The following is a 20,159-nucleotide window of genomic DNA, read 5'->3' as shown; positions in this document are numbered from 1 at the left end:
CTCCGCCTTGAAGCGGTAGACCATGGCTTCTCTATGGCCCGCCTCAATGGCCGAGCCCAGCAAGCTCAGGCCCTGCAAAATCGATTGACATGTTATAAAAAAAATATATATACATAGGAGAATCAACAAGAAATTCTGAAAAAACTAACCCCATTGATGATGGGAGATCCTTCCGCGACGACTTTCGGCCTCGCCGATTCTTTCGTAGGAGGAGGAGCATCGAAACCCGGTGGCAGACCAGCAAAGAAATCATCAAAATCCGGAATAGGGACCTCGCTCGAACCACTCCCATCGCCGTAAGCAAGGTTCGGATCCCATCCTGGAAGCATAGAGTCATCCATCGAAAATTCTATGTCGCCAAGATCGACATCTTTTCCCTTCCAAGAGCTCGACTCCGGCACAGCTGCTGGAGCTACGACGGGATTCTGGTCGTCAGGTTCAGAGTCGCTTCCCGTGTCCACAGCCGAAGCAGGACCGGGTTGCACGAATCTCAGTGCCTTCCGAACCCTCTTCGGCGTAAAAGAAGTCCAGAAGAAGGGACCGTTGCTGAGAAGATCCCTCACCGCAATGATGTCCTCAGGGAACGGAGCAAGAGGGTTGATGAAGGGACGATCATTCGGCAACCTCCGGAACACTGGAATGCAATTCTCTTCGACGGACGCAGCATCTATACGAATAAAGAAAAAGAACTTCTTCCACGAGTTGAAGTTCGAAATGAACTTCTTAACCACTGACATAAAGTTCCGAGGGACCAACCTATGCTTGTCCTTATCTTTGACGAGTTGAAGCCTCAAAAGCGCTTCATAATGATCGACGGAAAGGGAAAGGCCATGCTCGTAGCTCAGGATCAGGATCCCAATAAGATGCTGAATGGCAAGTGTTGGGGTCAAAAACGGTTACGACGGAATTACCACCCGAAAATCCTCGGAGATCGTATTTCCGAAAGAGATAGTAAAAGAAGAGATGCAATTTTCGTAAAAATAACCAATACGAAGTTTTTACGAAGAAGTATCCTTTGGGATTCAAACCGCACAAACCAAGCTCGGTCACCACGCATACACGCCGTCCGGTCGCTATGCAGCAACCAAACCCGAGCGAAGCTCGGTCGCTACGTAGCGACCGAGCTCGAGCCAAAGCTCGGTCGCTACGTAGCGACCGAGCTCGAGCCAAAGCTCGGTCGCTACGTAGCGACCGAGCGATCGTCCCGCTTGGTCGCTACGTAGCGACCAAGCTATCGTCCCGCTCGGTCGCTACGTAGCGACCGAGCTCGAGCCAAAGCTCGGTCGCTACGTAGCGACCGAGCACTCGTCTCGCTCGGTCGCTACGTAGCGACCGGGCTCGAGCCAAAGTTCGGTCGCTGTGTAGCGATTGAACCTTTCCGAACATCGATACGACACCAGTCCTTGCATTCTCGTCAAACCTTTGAATGCTATCTCCCGAAGACCGTAGCAAGCTCAGTCCATGTTTCCCGCTATTCTAATTCATCGATAAAACTTCGCGGATTAGAAACCGCGGAAAACTCGTAGTAAACGTGTCGAGTCGGAAGACGGCCCAAAGGGACCTAAAACACGACTCGAGGTCCATCCTACAATTTTTCCTAACCAAAAGCCCGTGAACCACAGCATGGTTCACGCTTGGCCCACGAGGAAGGATAAATATCAAGTTTCCGCGGATAAATACGGAAGTTTTGAAGATAATTGTGAAGATCGGGAAAAATGGAATATCTCCATTTTTATGCTATGACGGCTTAAGGGCAGAAGAGTAAAAGCGTAAACCGACCTTGGAGCTAGTATATAAGGAGTCCTAGGCGAGGAGCAAGGGAGAGAACTTTTTCAGAGCAAAGTTAGCACTTAGAGCAATTTAGGCAATTTTCCGTTTTTGTTATTTCGAGCTGCGACTCAATTAGGTTTAGCCGTCTTAGGGTTGCTAGAACTAGGAATCTCGCCGACAGCTCTCGAGCCCAGGCTTATACCTTGTTGTAACGCTCATACGCAGATTCGGAATAAAGATCTACTTTGCTCTCTCTTTTCGATTTCTTACTTTTATCGTTGTTATTCTCGTGTTCTGATTGCTTGACGTGTGGTAATTTACAGATATCCGGGTCCTCTGGGAAATTAGGGTTTTCCTAGTTTCCTTATTTAAACGGAAATCGACAGTGTGAATTTCGGTTCCCACAGCAAGGGGAGTCAACTGGCTTATCGCAACCTCGAAACGGTCCAACACTCGGACGAGGATTTCGGGTATTGGGAACCATAAGCGACAACGCACTACGACCGCCTCGTAGCAAGTGAAGTAACCCTCTGGGGTCTGTTAGCACATTCCCCGCGGCAGGGAACCCGGAACTCCACAGCATCCGGGATATGGTAGACCGATCGCATGATCGCGAGAAACTCGTCGGTACTCCTGCTTGCATCCCCTTTCTCGACTCCACGATGGGTCAGGACTGGGAACGACTTCTCTTTGGGAGGGGTCATCGAGCCATAATGAGCAACCCACCATGCCTTGTTCTCGGCGGGATGTATTGAGTGAGGCACGAACTCCATCTTCGGAACAATGAGCTCTTCGTAAGCACTCGCGGATGAAGACCCTTTTTCGCAATCTTTTTCTTGCTCGACATTTTTAAACTTCTCTTAAGAAAATAGAGGAAAAGGGTGGAGAGAAAGAAAGAAAATTTTTTCTTAAGAAAGATCCTAGAGAAAGACAAGAAAGTGAAAAAATTATGAAACAAGTTACCTCCCTTCTTATAGGCATGAGGATTTACTATTCAAGCTCGGAATTTTGGATATTAATTCCATCCATCACGCCTAACTTGCCAAACATGCCTAACCGCACGCTAGGATCCTACGATGCATGATCCTAACGGGCTGGGGGGCTAACTGTTGGGGTCAAAAACGGTTAGGACGGAATTACCACCCGAAAATCCTCGGAGATCATATTTCCGAAAGAGATAGTAAAAAGAAAGATGTAACTTTCGTAAAATATAACCAAACACGAAGTTTTTACGAAGAAGTATCCTTGAAGATTCAAACCAAACAAACCGAGCTCGGTCGTTGCGTAATTACCACGCGTACACGCCGTCCGGTTGCTACGTAGCAACCAAGTCCGGGCCGATATCGGCCGCTACATAGCGACCGAACGTCCGACCCACTCGGTCGTTACGTAGCGACCAAGCTCGAGTCAAAGCTCGGTCGCTACGTTGGAAATGGTTGTGTTATGTTAGAAATGGTTGCTAAGCTAGGATATTGCATAGTGTGCTTTTGTGATTAGGACTTTTTAAATGTGGTTGCAAAATTGTTGAGGAAAAGATTTCTATGGTTTAAAATCTTAAGTCCCTAATATTTTCAAACCTCTTTCAGAGACACTGCCTGTATGTTTTGCTTAAGGACAAGCAAAAAGGTAAGTCTGGGAGAGTTGATATACCTTGGATTTGACCCACTCGGTCGCTACGTAGCGACCGAGCTCAGCCAAGCTCGGTCGCTACGTAGCGACCGAGCGTTCGTCTCGCTCGGTCGCTCCGTAGCGACCGAGCCCGAGCCAAGCTCGGTCGCTACGTAGCGACCGAGCGCTCGTCCCGCTCGGTCGCTACGGAGCGACCGAGCTCAAGCCAAAGCTCGGTCGCTACGTAGCGAACGAGCGCTCGTCCCGCTCGGTCGCTACGGAGCGACCGAGCTCGAGCCAAAGCTCGGTCGCTACGTAGCGAACAAGCGCTCGTCCCGCTCGGTCCCTACGTAGCGACCGAGCTCAAGCCAAAGCTCGGTCGCTACGTAGCGACCAAGTGCTCGTCCCGCTCGATCGCTATGTAGCGACCGGGCTCGAGCCGAAGTTCGGTCGTTGTGTAGCGATTGAACTCTTCCGAACATCGATACGACACCAGTCCATGCATTCTCGTCAAACCTTCAAATGCTATCTCCCGAAGACCGTAGCAGCCTTAGTCCATGTTTTCCGCTATTCTAACTCATCGATCAAACTTCGCGGATTATAAACCGCGGATAGTTCGTTAATTGTCAAAAGAAATCGTAGTAACGTGTCGAGTCGGAAGACGGCTCAAAGGGACCTAAAACACGACTCGAGGCCCATCCTACGATTTCTAAACCAAAAGCTCATAAACCACAGCACGGTTTACGCTTAGTCCACACGGAAGGATAAATGTCAAGTTTCCGCGGATAAATACGGAATTTTTGAAGATAATTGTGAAGATCGGGAAAAATAGAATATCTCCGTTTTTATGCTATGACGGCTTAAGGGCAGAAGAGTAAAAGCGTAAACCAACCTTGGAGCTAGTATATAAGGAGTCATAGGCGAGGAGCATGAAGAGAGAACTTTTTCAGAGCAAACTTAGCACTTAGAGCAATTTAGGCAATTTTTCGTTTTTGTTATTTCGAGCTGCGACTCAATTAGGTTTAGCCGTCTTAGGGTTACTAAAACTAGGAATCTCGCCGACAGCTCTCGAGCCCAGGCTTATACCTTGTTGTAAACGCTCATACGCAAATTCGGAATAAGATTTTCTTTGCTCTCTTTTTCGATTTCTTATTCTTTATCGTTGTTATTCTCGTGTTCTGATTGCTTGACGTGTGGTAATTAGCAGATATCCGGGTCCTCTGGGAAATTAGGTTTTCCTAGTTTCCTTATTTAAACGGAAATCGACAGTGCGAATTTCGGTTCCCACAACGGACTTTCAGACGTTGATTCCGTCGTGATCGATTTTGACCCCAACAGAATTGCGTTTGTTTAAGACGGCAGGCGTGTTCGTCGGGGCCAATCGACGAACTGGGTATAAGGTTTTGGTGGTCGCGTTCGGACAATTAACTTTGCGACGTCTCGCAGTTGTTTCGAGGATTATACTTGTATCTTTGAGTGTTTGAAAGATGATAATTTTATGATTTTGGGCCGGATGAGGCCACAGACAAGTGTCTTAACGTTTCCAGGCGTGTCCTGAAAGTTTTTGCGTTTAACTGAAGCGTATACATTTTTGATAAAAAGGAGCAACGTAGATTGTAGTAAAAGTTTTTGAAGTTTCTAAAAACTCGATTACAATAATGAAGATTTTTCTAAGTGGGAGTATACGAGTATACGCACCCACTCCCCCCCCCTTTTTTAGAGAGAGGGATAGCTGAACTCGTCTTTTGACGAGCTGCCTATGTACCCCTTTCGAGGATCAAGCCATCTCGTAATTTTGTTTCATGCCGCGAGCGTTTTTACTTGGCGGTAGACGTCGCACTGTCCGCCTTGACCGTGTTGATCGTCGCAGGGTCAACGCTATTTTCCGGATGTTCCGGTTGAGTTGTAGCGTCGGCTTCGGACTCGTGTTGAGTTTCGACGTCCGATGCGTTTTCGTCAGCAGACGATTTTAATTCGTCTTTCCTTGGGGCGTTTTTGGCCGAAGATCGATCCATCTTCGTGCGTTTTCGATTCGCAGTTGCAGAAGTCGTGACTTGCCTTAACTTGTGCTCTGCGAGGAAGCATAGGCGCAACTGTTTTTGGCATCCCCAGATAGCCGCGACTCCGCTTGGGGTCGGAAATTTGAGACCTAGGTGGTAGGTTGATGGAACTGCTTGCATGGCATTGAGCCATGGAGTTCCCATGATCACGTTGTAGATAGCGGGATGATCGACTACCGCAAACTCGACGATTTTCGTGATCTCCTTGGCCATGACTGGCAACTGGATTGATCCAAGAGTCATCGATACTTCGCCTGAAAAACCCGTGAGCGGTTTTGGCGTTGGAATTACTTCTCCGAGTTTGATGCTCATCCGCTTGGGAGTGTCGCGGAAGATTACTATGACCGTGCTTCCCGTGTCAACGAGTACCCTTCCGACTTCTAAGTCTCGTATGACGAGATCTATGACGAGCGGATCGAAGTGAGGTTGATCGATGCCGCCGGCTTCATCCTTTGTGAAGGTGATCGAGCAATTTTGGCCATCTCGGGGAGGAGACCATGTAGGCCAATTTGCACTCGACTCTGCCTTCCGTTGGTAAGCCTTGATGGCCGACACAGTATCGCTGCAGTATTATGATCCTCCGATGATCATGTTGACTCTGCGACGATTGTTATCATTCCCCTTGTCGTCCGGCCTCCTACCGCGTTTATCCCCAGGCTGGTTTCGTTGAGGGGATTTTTCAGCGGGAGGATTTCTGTCCGTCTTTGGAGGGCGATCAGAGTCGAGGATGAGATCCTTGACGCTGGTTACTTCCGAGAGCTCTCCAGCGAGTAGCTTCGCGGCCAGCCTTGCTCCCAAGAATTTGCAGTTGGTCGTGGAGTGTCCTTGGGACTGGTGGAACTCGCAGAAGGTGTTTTCGTCATACCCTTGATTGCGGGTCCACGTGTTGCCCGTGGTTCGGCCTTGATCCGAATTGATCGCATAATTATGCGCCCCTTGGAGATCTTTCCCCTCGTGATGGACGTACTTGTCGTTACGAGAGTTCTTCTTTCTCGCTTTCGGATCCACGTCCTTCGAGGATGGTCTTGCCGCCTTATGTTTTTGTGATAAGACTTTAGTTTCTTCCTCGACTATGATGTAGTCTGTTGCTTTGTGGAGGGCGTCCTTGATCGTTCGCGGTTTGTCGAGGGTTATCCACATTCTGAATTTCGACTTGTACCATAGCGTCTTTCTCAGCGCGTCAATGGCCACTTTGTTGCTTATCCTGCTGACCCTGGACATTATCAGCTTGAACCGGCTGATAAACTCGCGGAGGGGTTCGTCTTCCCTCTTGGAGAGGCTCCAGAGATCGACATCGGAAGTTTCTCTGTCTATGAACACATAGTATTGTTTGAGAAATTCCGATGCGAGCTGTCGGAAACTCCCGATGGTGTTACGATGGAGGCGTGCGAACCATTCGAGCGCCGCTCCTTCCAGATTTTCGACGAACAGGCGGCAGTAGCCGGCATCTTTTTTGCCGTTCTTCAGTCTCGCTCTTCCCATCGCGATGTGGAAAGCCTGAAGGTGTGCTTTTGGATCGGCCGTACCATCGTATTTTGGTACTTTGATTTTTCTCGGATCGGATATCCTCATATCCGAAATGTGACTGCTAAAGGGGGTTTTCCAAGCTCCTTCCAGCAATCGATCGGTTTTGGGGGCAGCACTAGTAGCATGATGGATTTGAGACTTTACGGCTCTCACTTCTGCCGCAGTCTTGGTGATGTAGTCGCGAAGATCGCGGATATCCGATGTCTCGTCAGTAGATTTCCGAGCCTGTCGGCGTTTACTGCGAGTGAGGTCGGTTTGCTTTTCAGCCAGCTCTTCTTGTTCGTTCCAATAGACGATTTCCTCTTCTTCCGTCATTGGTTTGTCGAACGGAGAGCTTTCCCGAGCATATCGGCTTCTGGTCCTTCTTGGATGTCTGTGGACGTCCTCATCGGTGTCGTTGGAGACATCGCTAGGATCCAGGTCAATGCGTTCGGCTTCGTTATCCTCTGAATCCTTTGCAGGAGGCGAAGGACTTTCAGGGTTCCCCTTTTCGATGGAAGATTTCTCGCTAGGGTTTTGACCCGAAGGTCGTTCCCGCGCGACTCCAGATCTGTCAAGTGGGGTTGCGAAGTCGAGCCTCTTCCCGCGGATTTTGGTGGTTCCGCGGAGACGGATTGCTCGAGTCCTTGCCGTTAAGGTTTCAACCTGTTTGGTCAAGGTACTCACGAGCTTATCCTGTTCTTCCGACCTTTTCTCATAGGTGGCAAACATCTTTTTAAACTCCTCGAGCGCCGCGGCGTTGGCTGGAGCGTTGGCCACGGATACGTCCGCTGTTGGAGTGTGGAGATTGGTGCCGTTGCCTCCGTTAAGAGGAGTCTGCATGTTATCCGCGTCGTTAGTTGACATGTCTGATTGAGCGTGGTGTGGCTTTTGCGGGTTAGATTGATCCATATCCCCCTCCTTCTAGCGCCAAACTGTTGGAACCGAAATTCGCACTGTCGATTTCCGTTTAAATAAGGAAACTAGGAAAACCCTAATTTCCCAGAGGACCCGGATATCTGCTAATACCACACGTCAAGCAATCAGAACACGAGAATAACAACGATAAAAATAAAAAATCGAAAAGAGAGCAAAGAAGATCTTATTCTGAATTTGCGTATGAGCTTTTACAACAAGGTATAAGCCTGGGCTCGAGAGCTGTCGGCGAGATTCCTAGTTCTAGCAACGCTAAGACGGCTAAACCTAATTGAGTCGCAGCTCGAAATAACAAAAACGGAAAATTGCCTAAAATTGCTCTAAGTGCTAAGTTTTCTCTGAAAATCCTCTCTTTCCCACGCTCCTCGCCTAGGACTCCTTATATACTAGATCCAAGGTCGGTTTACGCTTTTACTCTTCTGCCCTTAAGCCATCATAGCATAAAATGGAGATATTCCATTTTTTCCGATCTTCGTGATTATCCTTAAAACTTTCGTATTTATCCGCGGAAACTTGACATTTATCTTTCCTTGTGGACCAAGCGTAAATCATGCTGTGGTTTACGGGCTTTTGGTTAAGAAATCGTAGGATGGGCATCGAGTCGTGTTTTAGGTCCCTTTGGGCCATCTTCCGACTCGAAGCGTTTATTACGATTTCTTTCGATAAGGAACAAACTTTCCGCAGTATTAATCCGCAAAGTTTGATCGATGATTTAGAATAGCGGAAATCATAGACTGAGCTCGCTACGGTCTTCGGGAGGTAGCATTTGAAGGTTTGACGAGAATGCATGGACTGGTGTCGTCTCGACGTTTCGGAAGAGCTCGGTCGCTGGGCAGCGACCGAACTTTGGCTCGAGCCCGGTTGCTACGTAGCGACCGAGCAGGACGAGCGCTCGGTCGCTACGTAGCAACCGAGCGGGTTGGATGCTCGGTCGCTATGTAGCGACCGAGCTTGGCTCGGACTTGGTTGCTACGTAGCGACCGGACAGCGTGTATGTGCGGTAGTTACGCAATGACCGAGCTTGGTTCGTTTGCTTTGAGCCTTCAAAGATACTTCTTCGTAATGGTTATTTTTTACGAAAAATTATATTTTTCTTTTTACTATCTTTTCCGGAAATTCGATTTCCGAGGATTTTCGGGTGTTAATTCCGTCGTGACCGTTTTTGACCCCAACAATGCCTATACTTTACCGTGATGTTGTTGATGGTGCGGCAGTCCACACACATGCGCCAAGAACCATCCCTTTTGGGCACAAGAAGGACAGGAACGGCACAAGGACTGAGGCTTTCTCGGATGTAGCCTTTTTTAAGAAGGTCACCAATCTGTTTCTGAAGTTCCTTGGTCTCCACCGGATTGGTACGGTAAGCTGGCCGGTTTGGTAGAGACGCGCCAGGAACAAGGTCGATCTGATGCTCAATGCCTCGTACTGGTGGCAATCCCTTAGGATTCTCATCTGGAAAAACATCAGAATACTTCTGCAAAACATCTAAAAGTTCACTCGGAATCTCCGGTGCAAGGTCAGAAGAAGAAGCCATAAGAGATTCTTTGTACACAAGTAAAAGAAATGGCTTTTCAGAGTAAAGAGATCTCTTGACCTGACTTTGTTTGATATAGAAATTGGAGTTCCGTTGGGATGATTCAGGTTCATCTTGCTTGGGTTCCTTGTCACGGTTCCTCTTGAGCTGGATCTGATCTTGATGAACCTCCAAAGGTGTCAAAGGAACAAGCGTGATCTTCTTCCCTTTATGATCAAAGGAGTGTCGGTTTGTGAAGCCATCATGCACGGCTCTCTTATCAAATTCCATGGCCGGCCCAAGAGAAAGTGGCATGCGTCCATAGGAAGAACGTTGCAAACGACCTCGTCCTCATATCGGCCAATGGTAATAGGGACAGTGACTTGCTCTTTCACATACTGTTCTCCAGCCTCGTTTAGCCATTCCAACCTGAAAGGACGAGAGAGAGGACGAGTAGCAAGTCCTAGTTTCCTGACAAGAGTGTCACTAGCAACATTAGTACAACTCCCACCATCAATAATCAAAGAGCAAACCTTTTCAGAAACTAAACATCGAGAATGAAAGAGATTCTCCCTTTGTTCCTTTTCATTGTTTTAGGGTTGGACACACAGAGTTCTTCTTGTGACAAGTAGAGGACCATGAGCTAGATAGTCGAAGCAAGGCTCCTCAACATAGATCGGGTCAGACTCATCATCAAAGGCTGGGTCGGAACCATCCACCAAGTGGCCGTCCGTCTCATCGAAGATAGACTCGACCATGCCTTTCCTAGCAACGAGTAATGGCCCGTGATGCGGATATCCAAAGGACTCGTCCTCTTTATCAAAGATAGGACCAAGATCTTCTTTGTTCTCCTGCTCATCCTCAGATTCAACTTCTCCATTCTCCATGAGAATCATCACTCGTTGGTTGGGACAATTTTTGGCAAAATGTCCAAGACCTTGACATTTGAAACACCTAATGTCTCTTGCTCGGCCAGAAGTATCAACTGCCTTTCCTTTGTCATCACGAGCAGGGACATCAGTTTTAAAAGCATTATGTGTTGTGGAAGAAGACTTACCTTTGTCTTTGTAGCTTAGCTTAGGAGCAAAAGCCGGTTTAGGAGAGTAGGTTGGTTTAGAGGTAACGGCCGGCTTTGAGAAACTCTTCCTCTTAACTTGTTGCTCGATCAAGATGGCCTTGTGTAGCATCTGTTCCGCACTACCATACTCTTGAAGATCCATACGGTCTTGGATGTCTCGGTTAAGGCCAGCGAGGAACCTAGCCATAGTGGCGTCCATGGGCTCGTCTACATCAGCCTTGATCATCAAAGTTTCCATCTCCTTGTTGGGGTCAAAAACGGTCGTAACGGAATTAACACCCAAAAACCCTCGGAAATTGTATTTCCGAGAAGATAGTAAAATAAAAATATGATTTTCGTAAAAAATAACCAATACGAAGTTTTTACGAATAAGTGTCCTTGAAAGCTCAAAATGGACAACTCAAGCTCGATCATTGCGAAACTACCGCACACGCACGCTATCCGGTCGCTACGTAACGACCGAGCGTCTGTTCCGCTCGGTCACTACGTAGCGACCAAGCTCGAGCGAAAGCTCGGTCGCTACGTAGAGACCGATCGTCTGTTCTGCTCGGTCGCTACGTAGCGACCGAGCTCGAGCCAAAGCTCGGTCGCTACGCAGCGACCGAGCGTCCTTCCCGCTCGTAGCGACGTAGCGACCGAGCTCGGCCAAGCTCGGTCGCTACGTAGCGACCGAGCGTCCGTCCCGCTCGTAGCCACCGGGCATAGCGACCGAGCTCTTCCGAAACGTCGAGACGACACCAGTCCATGCATTCTCGTCAAACCTTCAATGCTATCTCCCAAAGACCGTAGCGAGCTCAGTCTATGATTTCCGCTATTCTAAATCATCGATCAAACTTTGCGGATTAATACCACAGAAAGTTCGTTCCTTATCGAAAGAAATTGTAGTAAACGCTTCGAGTCGGAAGACGGCCCAAAGGGACCTAAAACACAAGTCGAGGCCCATACTACGATTTCTTAACCAAAAGCCCGTAAACCACAGCACGGTTTACGCTTGGTCCACAAGGAAAGATAAATGTCAAGTTTCCGCGGATAAATACGGAAGTTTTGAAGATAATTGCAAAGATCGGGAAAAATGGAATATCTCCATTTTTATGCTATGACGACTTAAGGACAGAAGAGTAAAAGCGTAAACCGACCTTGGAGCTAGTATATAAGGAGTCCTAGGCGAGGAGCGTGGGAGAGACTTTTTCAGAGCAAACTTAGCACTTAGAGCATTTTAGGCAATTTTCCGTGTTATTTCGAGCTGCGACTCAATTAGGTTTAGCCGTCTTAGGGTTGCTAGAACTAGGAATCTCGCCGACAGCTCTCGAGCCCAGGCTTATACCTTGTTGTAAACGCTCATACGCAAATTCGGAATAAGATCTACTTTGCTCTCTTTTCGATTTCTTATTTTTATCGTTGTTATTCTCGTGTTCTGATTGCTTGACGTGTGGTATTAGCAGATATCCGGGTCCTCTGGGAAATTAGGGTCATCCTAGTTTCTTTATTTAAACGGAAATCGACAGTGCAAATTTTGGTTCCCACAGTTTGGCGCTAGAAGGAGGGGGATACGGATCAATCTAACCCGCAAAAGCCACATCACGCTCAATCAGACATGTCAACTAACGACGCGGATAACATGCAGACTCCTCTTAACGGAGGCAGCGGCACCGATCTCCACACTCCAGCAGCGGATGTATCCGCGGCCAACGCACCAGCCAACGCCGCGGCGCTCGAGGAGTTTAAAAAGATGTTCGCCACCTATGAGAAAAGGTCGGAAGAACATGATAAGCTCGGGAGTACCTTGACCAAACAGGTTGAAACCTTAATGGCAAGGACTCGAGCAATCCGTCCCCGCGGAACCACCAAAATCCGCGGGAAGAGACTCGACTTCGCTACCCCACTCGACAGATCTGGAATTGCGCGGGAACGACCTTCGGGTCAAAACCCTTGTGAGAAATCCATCACGTTACTAGCGCTGGCGAGACGTCGGATATCCGCGATCTTCGCGACTACATCACCAAGACTGCGGCGGAAGTAAGAGCCGTAAAGTCTCAAATCCATCACGTTACTAGCGCTGCTCCCGAGATCGACAGGCTGCTGGAAGGGGCTCGTAAGACCCCCTTCACCACTCGTATCTCGGATATGAGAGTTTCCGATCCGGGAAAGATCAAAGTACCGAAGTACGATGGTACGACCGATCCGAAGGCCCACCTTCAGGCTTTCCACATTGCGATGGGAAGAGCGAGACTGAAGGACGGCGAAAAAGATGCCGGCTACTGCCGCCTGTTCGTCGAAAATCTGGAAGGAGCGGTGCTCGAATGGTTCGCACGCCTTCATCGCAACACTATCGGGAGTTTCCGACAGCTCGCATCGGAATTTCTCAAACAATACTCTGTGTTCATAGACAGAGAAACTTCCGATGTCGATCTCTGGAGTCTCTCCCAGAGGGAAGACGAACCCCTCCGCGAGTTTATCAGCCGGTTCAAGCTGATAATGTCCAGGGTCAGCGGGATAAGCGACAAAGTGGCCATTGACGAGCTGAGAAAGACGCTCTGGTACAAGTCGAAATTCAGAAAGTGGATAACCCTCGACAAACCGCAAACGATCCAGGACGCCCTCCACAAAGCAACAGATTACATCATAGTCGAGGAAGAAACTAAAGTCTTATCGCAAAAACATAAGGCGGCAAGACCATCCTCGAAGGACGTGGATCCGAAAGCAAAAAAGAAGAACTCTCGCAACGACAAGTATGTCCATCACGAGGGGGAAGATCTCCAAGGGGCGCATAATTACGCGATCAATTCGGACCAAGGCCGAACCACCGGCAATACGTGGACCCGCAACCAAGGGTATGACGAAAACACCTTTTGCGAGTTCCACCAGTCCCGAGGACACTCCACGACCAACTGCAATGTCTTGGGAGCAAGGTTGGCCGCAAAGCTACTCGATGGAGAGCTCTCGGAAGTAACCAGCGTCAAGGATCTCATCCTCGACTCTGATCGCCCTCCAAAGACGGATAGAAATCCGTTCGCTGAGAAATCCCCTCAACGAAACCAGCCCAGGGATAAACGCGGTAGGAGGCCGGACGACAAAGGAAATGATAACAATCGTCGCAGAGTCAACATGATCATCGGAGGATCACAATACTGCGGCGATATTATTTCGGCCATCAAGGCTTACCAACGGAAGGCATAGTCGAGTGCAAATTGGCCTACATGGTCTCCTCCCCGTGATGGCCAAAATTGCTCGATCACCGTCACAAAGGAGGAAGCCGGCGGCATCGATCAACCTCACTGCGATCCGCTCGTCATAGATCTCATCATACGAGACTTAGAAGTCGGAAGGGTACTCGTCGACACGGGAAGCACGGTCAACGTAATCTTCCGCGACACTCTCAAGCGGATGAGCATCGACAGGCGAAGTATCGATGACTCTTGGATCGATCCAGTTGCCAGTCATGGCCAAGGAGATCACGAAAATCGTCGAGTTCGCGGTGGTCGATCATCCAGTTGTCCTTGAAAGCTCAAAATGGACAACTCAAGCTCGATCATTGCGAAAGTACCGCACACGCACGCTATCCGGTCGCTACGTAACGACCAAGCGTCCGTTCCGCTCGGTCGCTATGTAGCGACCAAGCTCGAGCCAAAGCTTGGTCGCTACATAGCAACCGAGCGTCCGTTCTGCTCGGTCGCTACGTAGCGACCGAGCTCGAGCCAAAGCTCGGTCGCTACGCAGCGACCGAGCATCAGTTCGGCTCGGTCGCTACGTAGCGACCGAGCGTCCGTTCTGCTCGGTCGCTACGTAGCGACCGAGCTCGAGCCAAATCTCGGTCGCTACGTTGCGACCGAGCTCGAGCCAAAGCTCGGTCGCTGCGTCCGTCCCGCTTCGTCGCTACGTAGCGACCGAGCTCGAGCCAAAGCTCGGTCGCTACGTAGCGACCGAGCACGGCCAAGCTCGGTTGCTACGTAGCGACCGAGCGTTCGTCCGCTCGGTCGCTACGTAGCGACCGGGCTCGAGCCAAAGTTCGGTCGCTGCGTAGCGACCGAGCTCTTCCGAAACGTCGAGACGACACCAGTCCATGCATTCTCGTCAAACCTTCAATGCTGTCTCCCGAAAACCGTAGCGAGCTCAGTCTATGATTTCCGCTATTCTAAATCATCGATCAAACTTTGCGGAATAATACCGCGTAAAGTTCGTTCCTTATCGAAAGAAATCGTAGTAAACGCTTCGAGTCGGAAGACGGTTCAAAGGGACCTAAAACACGAGTCGAGGCCCATCCTACGATTTCTTAACCAAAATCCCGTAAACCACAGCACGGTTTACGCTTGGTCCACAAGGAAAGATAAATGTCAAGTTTCCGCGGAAAAATACGGAAGTTTTGAAGATAATTGCGAAGATTGGGAAAAATGGAATATCTCCATTTTTATGCTATGATGGCTTAAGGACAGAAGAGTAAAAGCGTAAACTGACCTTGGAGCTAGTATATAAGGAGTCCTAGGCGAGGAGCGTGGGAGAGTCTTTTTCAGAGCAAACTTAGCACTTAGAGCATTTTTGGCAATTTTCCGTTATTGTTATTTCGAGCTGCGACTCAATTAGGTTTAGCCGTCTTAGGGTTGCTAGAATAGGAATCTCGCCGAAAGCTCTCGAGCCCAGGCTTATACCTTGTTGTAAACGCTCATACGCAAATTCGGAATAAGATCTACTTTGCTCATTTTTCGATTTCTTATTTTTATCGTTGTTATTCTCGTGTTCTGATTGCTTGACGTGTGGTATTAGCAGATATCCGGGTCCTCTGGGAAATTAGGGTCTTCCTAGCTTCCTTATTTAAACGGAAATCGACAGTGCAAATTTTGGTTCCCACACTCCTTGTGGTAGTCTTCCACGGACTTAGTGCCTTGAAGCAAGCGTCTGAATTTCTGGTGGAGGTCTCTGCGATAATGAGCAGGAACAAATCGTCTCCTCATCAGCATGGAAAACTCATCCCATGTCTCAATCGGTCTTTCACCTGTTCTCCTCCTGTGGGTCACAAATTGATCATACCCATTAATAGGATAGCCAGAGAATTCAGTAACAGCTAGTCTAACTTTCTTAAGTTCAGAAAAGTTTTGACAATCAAAGACATGTTCAATTTTTCTTTCCCATTCAGGAAAGACATCAGGATCATTTTTACCCTCAAAAGGTGGGATTTTTAGTTTCAAATCACTTAAGCTATCATTAGTACGTTCATTTCTAGCAAAAGGATTGACATCACCTGGATCTCGGGTTCTAGGACCTCTTCTTGGATGGTATGCTTATCTGGCCTCGTCCTCTTGATCATCCTCCTCTCGGATCTCATCGTCAGACCGAGTGTTCCTACGCAGACGGTCTCTTCTTACTCCGGCTGTAGAAGGAGTTTGGCTGGCCTTAATCTCATCAAGCCTCTAGTGGATCTGATCTAAACCTTTGTTCAACATGTTAGACATAGAATCATTCAAGGCACGCATTTGAAGGTTAGACAATCCAGCAACTGAGTTTCTGGGACGGTTCCGTTCATCATCACTACTCATGGTTCCTGAAATTTCTTAAACACAAAACGTTAGATAAAAATTCCTCACTCTCTCAAGTGTTTGATCCTCACCCACACACGTGTTTCTCTCAGAATTTGGATGGTCACACAACAAGTTTTCACTCAAAATTCTAAGAAGAACAAATCAAAGAAACTCAATGGACAAAATCCAAGCAAACACAAGGGAATTTTAAAAAGAGAGAAAGATAAGAGATTTTCTGTTTTGGGAATCCGTTTTAACCACTTCAAAAGCTGGATTTCTCCTCAGCCAGCAGACTTTCTCTTCCACCACCAATCCCCAAATGAAAAACTTTTCGAATTTTTTTTTTTTTTGATAGATCTTTTTCTTTCTTTTTTTTTCATAGATTGAGGATGGTAATGAGGGGCCCGGATTCAAGATAGATAGATGAAGAGTGTTTATGAAGAAATGGAAGATGAGAAAGATGAATGATTTAGAAGATACCAAACAAGTGGCTCTGATACCACTTGAAGGACCCTAAGATCGGCTCACTCGAATGGATCAGATTTGGATATGAACTCCGGATGGAGAACTGGATGGATTGAAGGGTCGCACGAAGGTTGCGGAAAGGCCTTCAATATTCCCGACTCAAAATGGTGCTTGATATGACTCACAAGACCACCAAGTGAACGATCTCTCGTCGTTGCTTGATATGACTCACAAGACCAACGATTTGAGGAAGTGTTTACTTGGATATGACTCACCAAGAAACAAGACAAGTTCTTAAACAAAGAACAAAGAGTTTAACTCAAACTTTAGACAAAAACAATTTCTCATTATTAAAATGAAAAGAGTTTCATACTTATAGAGTTTTGTAGATCTAGGAATTAAATGAAAAGTAGATCTAGATCTAGAGCTAGTTATTACACGGAAATAAAGAGAAGATTAATTAATGTGACTGATCGGCTTCCATCAAGATGCATCTGAACCGGCTAAGTCCAAGGCGGTAAGGACAGTCACATAGGCAGGACGATCAGCAAGGGCCGCAGGACGTTCTGCTAAGGCCGCGGGGCATTCTGGTCGGACAAGTTGCGTTCCAACAAAACCCAAGTCTTCTGATAGCTTAAGGATCCTTGCCTTAGAGAAATTTTCAAAGGAAAAGTCCATGACCGGATTGAACAAGGTAGAGAGATCATCAGCACGGTCATCAGTACATGCGGTACGAGCCAATCGAGACAAAAGAGAAAAGTCTCGATCATTTTGTGAAACCTCATGATCCAAGTCAAGTCTGGCATGATCTTTCTCAATCTGGCATGATCCTTCTCAAGTCTAGCATGATCCAAGTCAAGTCTGGATTGGCTATCAGTCTTGGCTTGTCGAGTTGGCCGGGAGAGACAGGCTTCAGTTCGGTCTGTTCGAGCATCTGGTCGAGGATCTGGACGCAGCTCCAATCCGGACGTTCGCAGGTCGAGCCGATAGACGGCCCGGTGGATCTGTCTGATCTGATCGGTAGGATGAACCTCAGCTGGGACATCTGGAACGTTCAGATCGGTCTGTTCCCTGGACTGGGGCACATCACTCTCGGAAGGAGAGATGGTCAGCAACGCAAGCCGGCGCTTCGACGGAAGAAGTCGGAATCGGAGCCGGAGAGGTGGCCTCGCCCATCTCAACGTCAGAACTTCTCTTGCCACCTTGTGAGGAAGACATGTTAAAGGCTAAAATTTGGGAGCTAGAGAAGGTTTGAAGGTTTGAAGAAGGGAAGGTATGAAGAAAATGAATGACAAGAGCTCACTACTTATAGAAGTATGGGCTTAGAATTTTTTTTATGATATTGTTAAACATATACTTTCTCGATGACTTTCTTCCGCGGAGTTTAGAGTACAAACTTCGTCTGATACGCCTAACTTTTCCTAAATCATCAAACCGCGCGTGATACCACTCAAATTACCCTAAGGAGTGTTATTCTCATCAAAAGAGGTTCAGATGTAGTACTTAGGGATCGAATCCATAAGGAGCTAGGGAACAATTAAATCTAGTGTTTATTAATTCTAAGAGTTGTAAATGTTTAAATGAAATAGCAATAGTAACAAGCGAAGTAAATAGTAAATGTAACTTGCTTGGAAATGATATTAGATGCAGGGCCACTATTCAAGTGTTGGAGGTTATAATACCTATAGATGCCTATTTGTTGCATGCATGATATGTTAGAGCTCAACCGCTTAACTCAGTGATCAGCTGTCGCATGTTTCACTGGTTAACAGGCTAGATCTCGTGTCTCAACGGTTAGTATGTTGACAACGAAAGAGTGTCGATCGATGGTCCTATTGGGACGTCGACCGATACACCTTTGCCTACGTCGACCGATAGTCAGTTGAGGATATCGATCGACGGGTTCTAGCCAGGCCTATGCGCGAGTATGATATGCCCTATTAAAATACTAAATTGGCGGTTAGCCCTCTCTAGCAGTCCTAATATGATAGATAGATGTCAGGATGGGATAACAAGGGTGCTTGAGTACACAATCCTATGATCAAGTTCTAGTTAGCAAGGCTAAAACAAGCAATGAATACAAATCTATCATGAATATCACAACAAGGCAGATCTATAGTTTGGGGCTAATCCCACAAACCTATCTGAACCATGGATCTAATAAATGAACTACTCAGACATAGCAAAGCAATTCATAACAATGAAGAAATGGAAATTCATAGTATAGATGAAAATAAAAGAAAACAAGGAGTTCCAATCACAAGTGATCTTCTCTCCAAAACTCTCTCTTCTCTCTCAAAGTGAAACTGTAACCAAAAAGCTCTCTTGCCGTCAAAACACCTTGGCAGTATATAATCTACTAGGTTAAAAACTCGTCAGGGCATTTTTCGTAATTTAGCTTGGCCTTGGGTTTTAAGTCCGCTGGATCCAAAATGTCGCGTGTCCAATGTCTCGACATCGATCGATGGTACTTGTGTACATCGATCGATATTGATCTTCATCTGTCGAGGCATCTCCTGGTGTCGATCGGCAGCACTGGATGCGCATCGATCGATTGTTCTTCCTCTCGTCGACCTCTACATGGTCAGCTCGGGTGAAATGTCCTTTAAGCTCCAAAATGCTCCAAAGTCATAGCTTTACTCCGAAATGCACCTGAACCTGAAAACATACCTAGAAGAGTAGAAAACATAGATATATATATAGTAAAACACTTATATACCATGGATGAAAACAGGTCAAATCCAAGGTATATCAACTCTCCCAGACTTACCTTTTTGCTTGTCCTTAAGCAAAACGTACAGGCAGTGTCTCTGAAAGAGGTTTGAAAATATTAGGGACTTAAGATTTTAAACCATAGAAATCTTTTCCTCAACAATTTTGCAAACACATTTAAAAAGTCCTAATCACAAAAGCACACTATGCAATATCCTAGCTTCTGCGAGTTCCACCATATCCCGGATGCTGTGGAGTTCCGGGTTCCCTGCCGCGGGGAATGTGCTAACAGCCCCCAGAGGGTTACTTCACTTGCTACGAGGCGTTCGTAGTGCGTTGTCGCTTATGGTTCCCAATACCCGAAATCCTCGTCCGAGTGTTGGACCGTTTCGAGGTTGCGATAAGCCAGTTGACTCCCCTTGCCATTCAGCATCTTATTGGGATCCTGATCCTGAGCTACGAGCATGGTCTTTCCCTTTCCGTCGATCATTATGAAGCGCTTTTGAGGTTTCAACTCGTCAAAGATACGGACAAGCATAGGTTGGTCCCTCGGAACTTTATGTCAGTGGTTAAGAAGTTCATTTCGAACTTCAACTTGTGGAAGAAGTTCTTTTTCTTTGTTCGTATAGACGCTGCATCCGTCGAAGAGAGTTGCATTCCACTGTTCCGGAGGTTGCCGAATGATCGTCCCTTCATCAACCCTCTTGCTCCGTTCCCTGAGGACATCATTGCGGTGAGGGATCTTCTCAGGAACGGTCCCTTCTTCTGGACTTCTTTTACGCCGAAGAAGGTTCGGAAAGCACTGAGATTCGTGCAACCCGGTCCTGCTTCGGCTGCGGACACGGGAAGCGACTCCGAACCTGATGACCAGAATCCCGTCGTAGCTCCAGTAGCTGTGCCGGAGTCGAGCTCTTGGAAGGGAAAAGATGTCGATCTTGGCGGCATAGAATTTTCGATGGATGACTCTATGCTTCCAGGATGGGATCCGAACCTTTCTTACG

General features: G+C 47.5%; 1 protein-coding gene across 1 annotated transcript; it reads right to left on the bottom strand.

Moving 5' to 3' along the window:
* Positions 1–612: 612 nt before the first annotated feature.
* Positions 613–9,684, bottom strand: LOC117126093. Its single transcript, XM_033273479.1, has 2 exons — positions 9,104–9,684; positions 613–667 (listed from the first exon to the last, which is right to left on the bottom strand). The coding sequence occupies exons 1-2, from the start codon at positions 9,682–9,684 to the stop codon at positions 613–615; spliced, it is 636 nt and encodes a 211-aa protein (XP_033129370.1).
* Positions 9,685–20,159: the final 10,475 nt, after the last annotated feature.

This window comes from Brassica rapa, chromosome A06 (genome assembly GCF_000309985.2).
Source record: "Brassica rapa cultivar Chiifu-401-42 chromosome A06, CAAS_Brap_v3.01, whole genome shotgun sequence".
Classification (NCBI taxonomy): domain Eukaryota; kingdom Viridiplantae; phylum Streptophyta; class Magnoliopsida; order Brassicales; family Brassicaceae; genus Brassica; species Brassica rapa.
The sequence above is the reverse complement of the archived record's forward strand: the minus strand, read 5'-3'. Positions and strand labels throughout refer to the sequence as shown.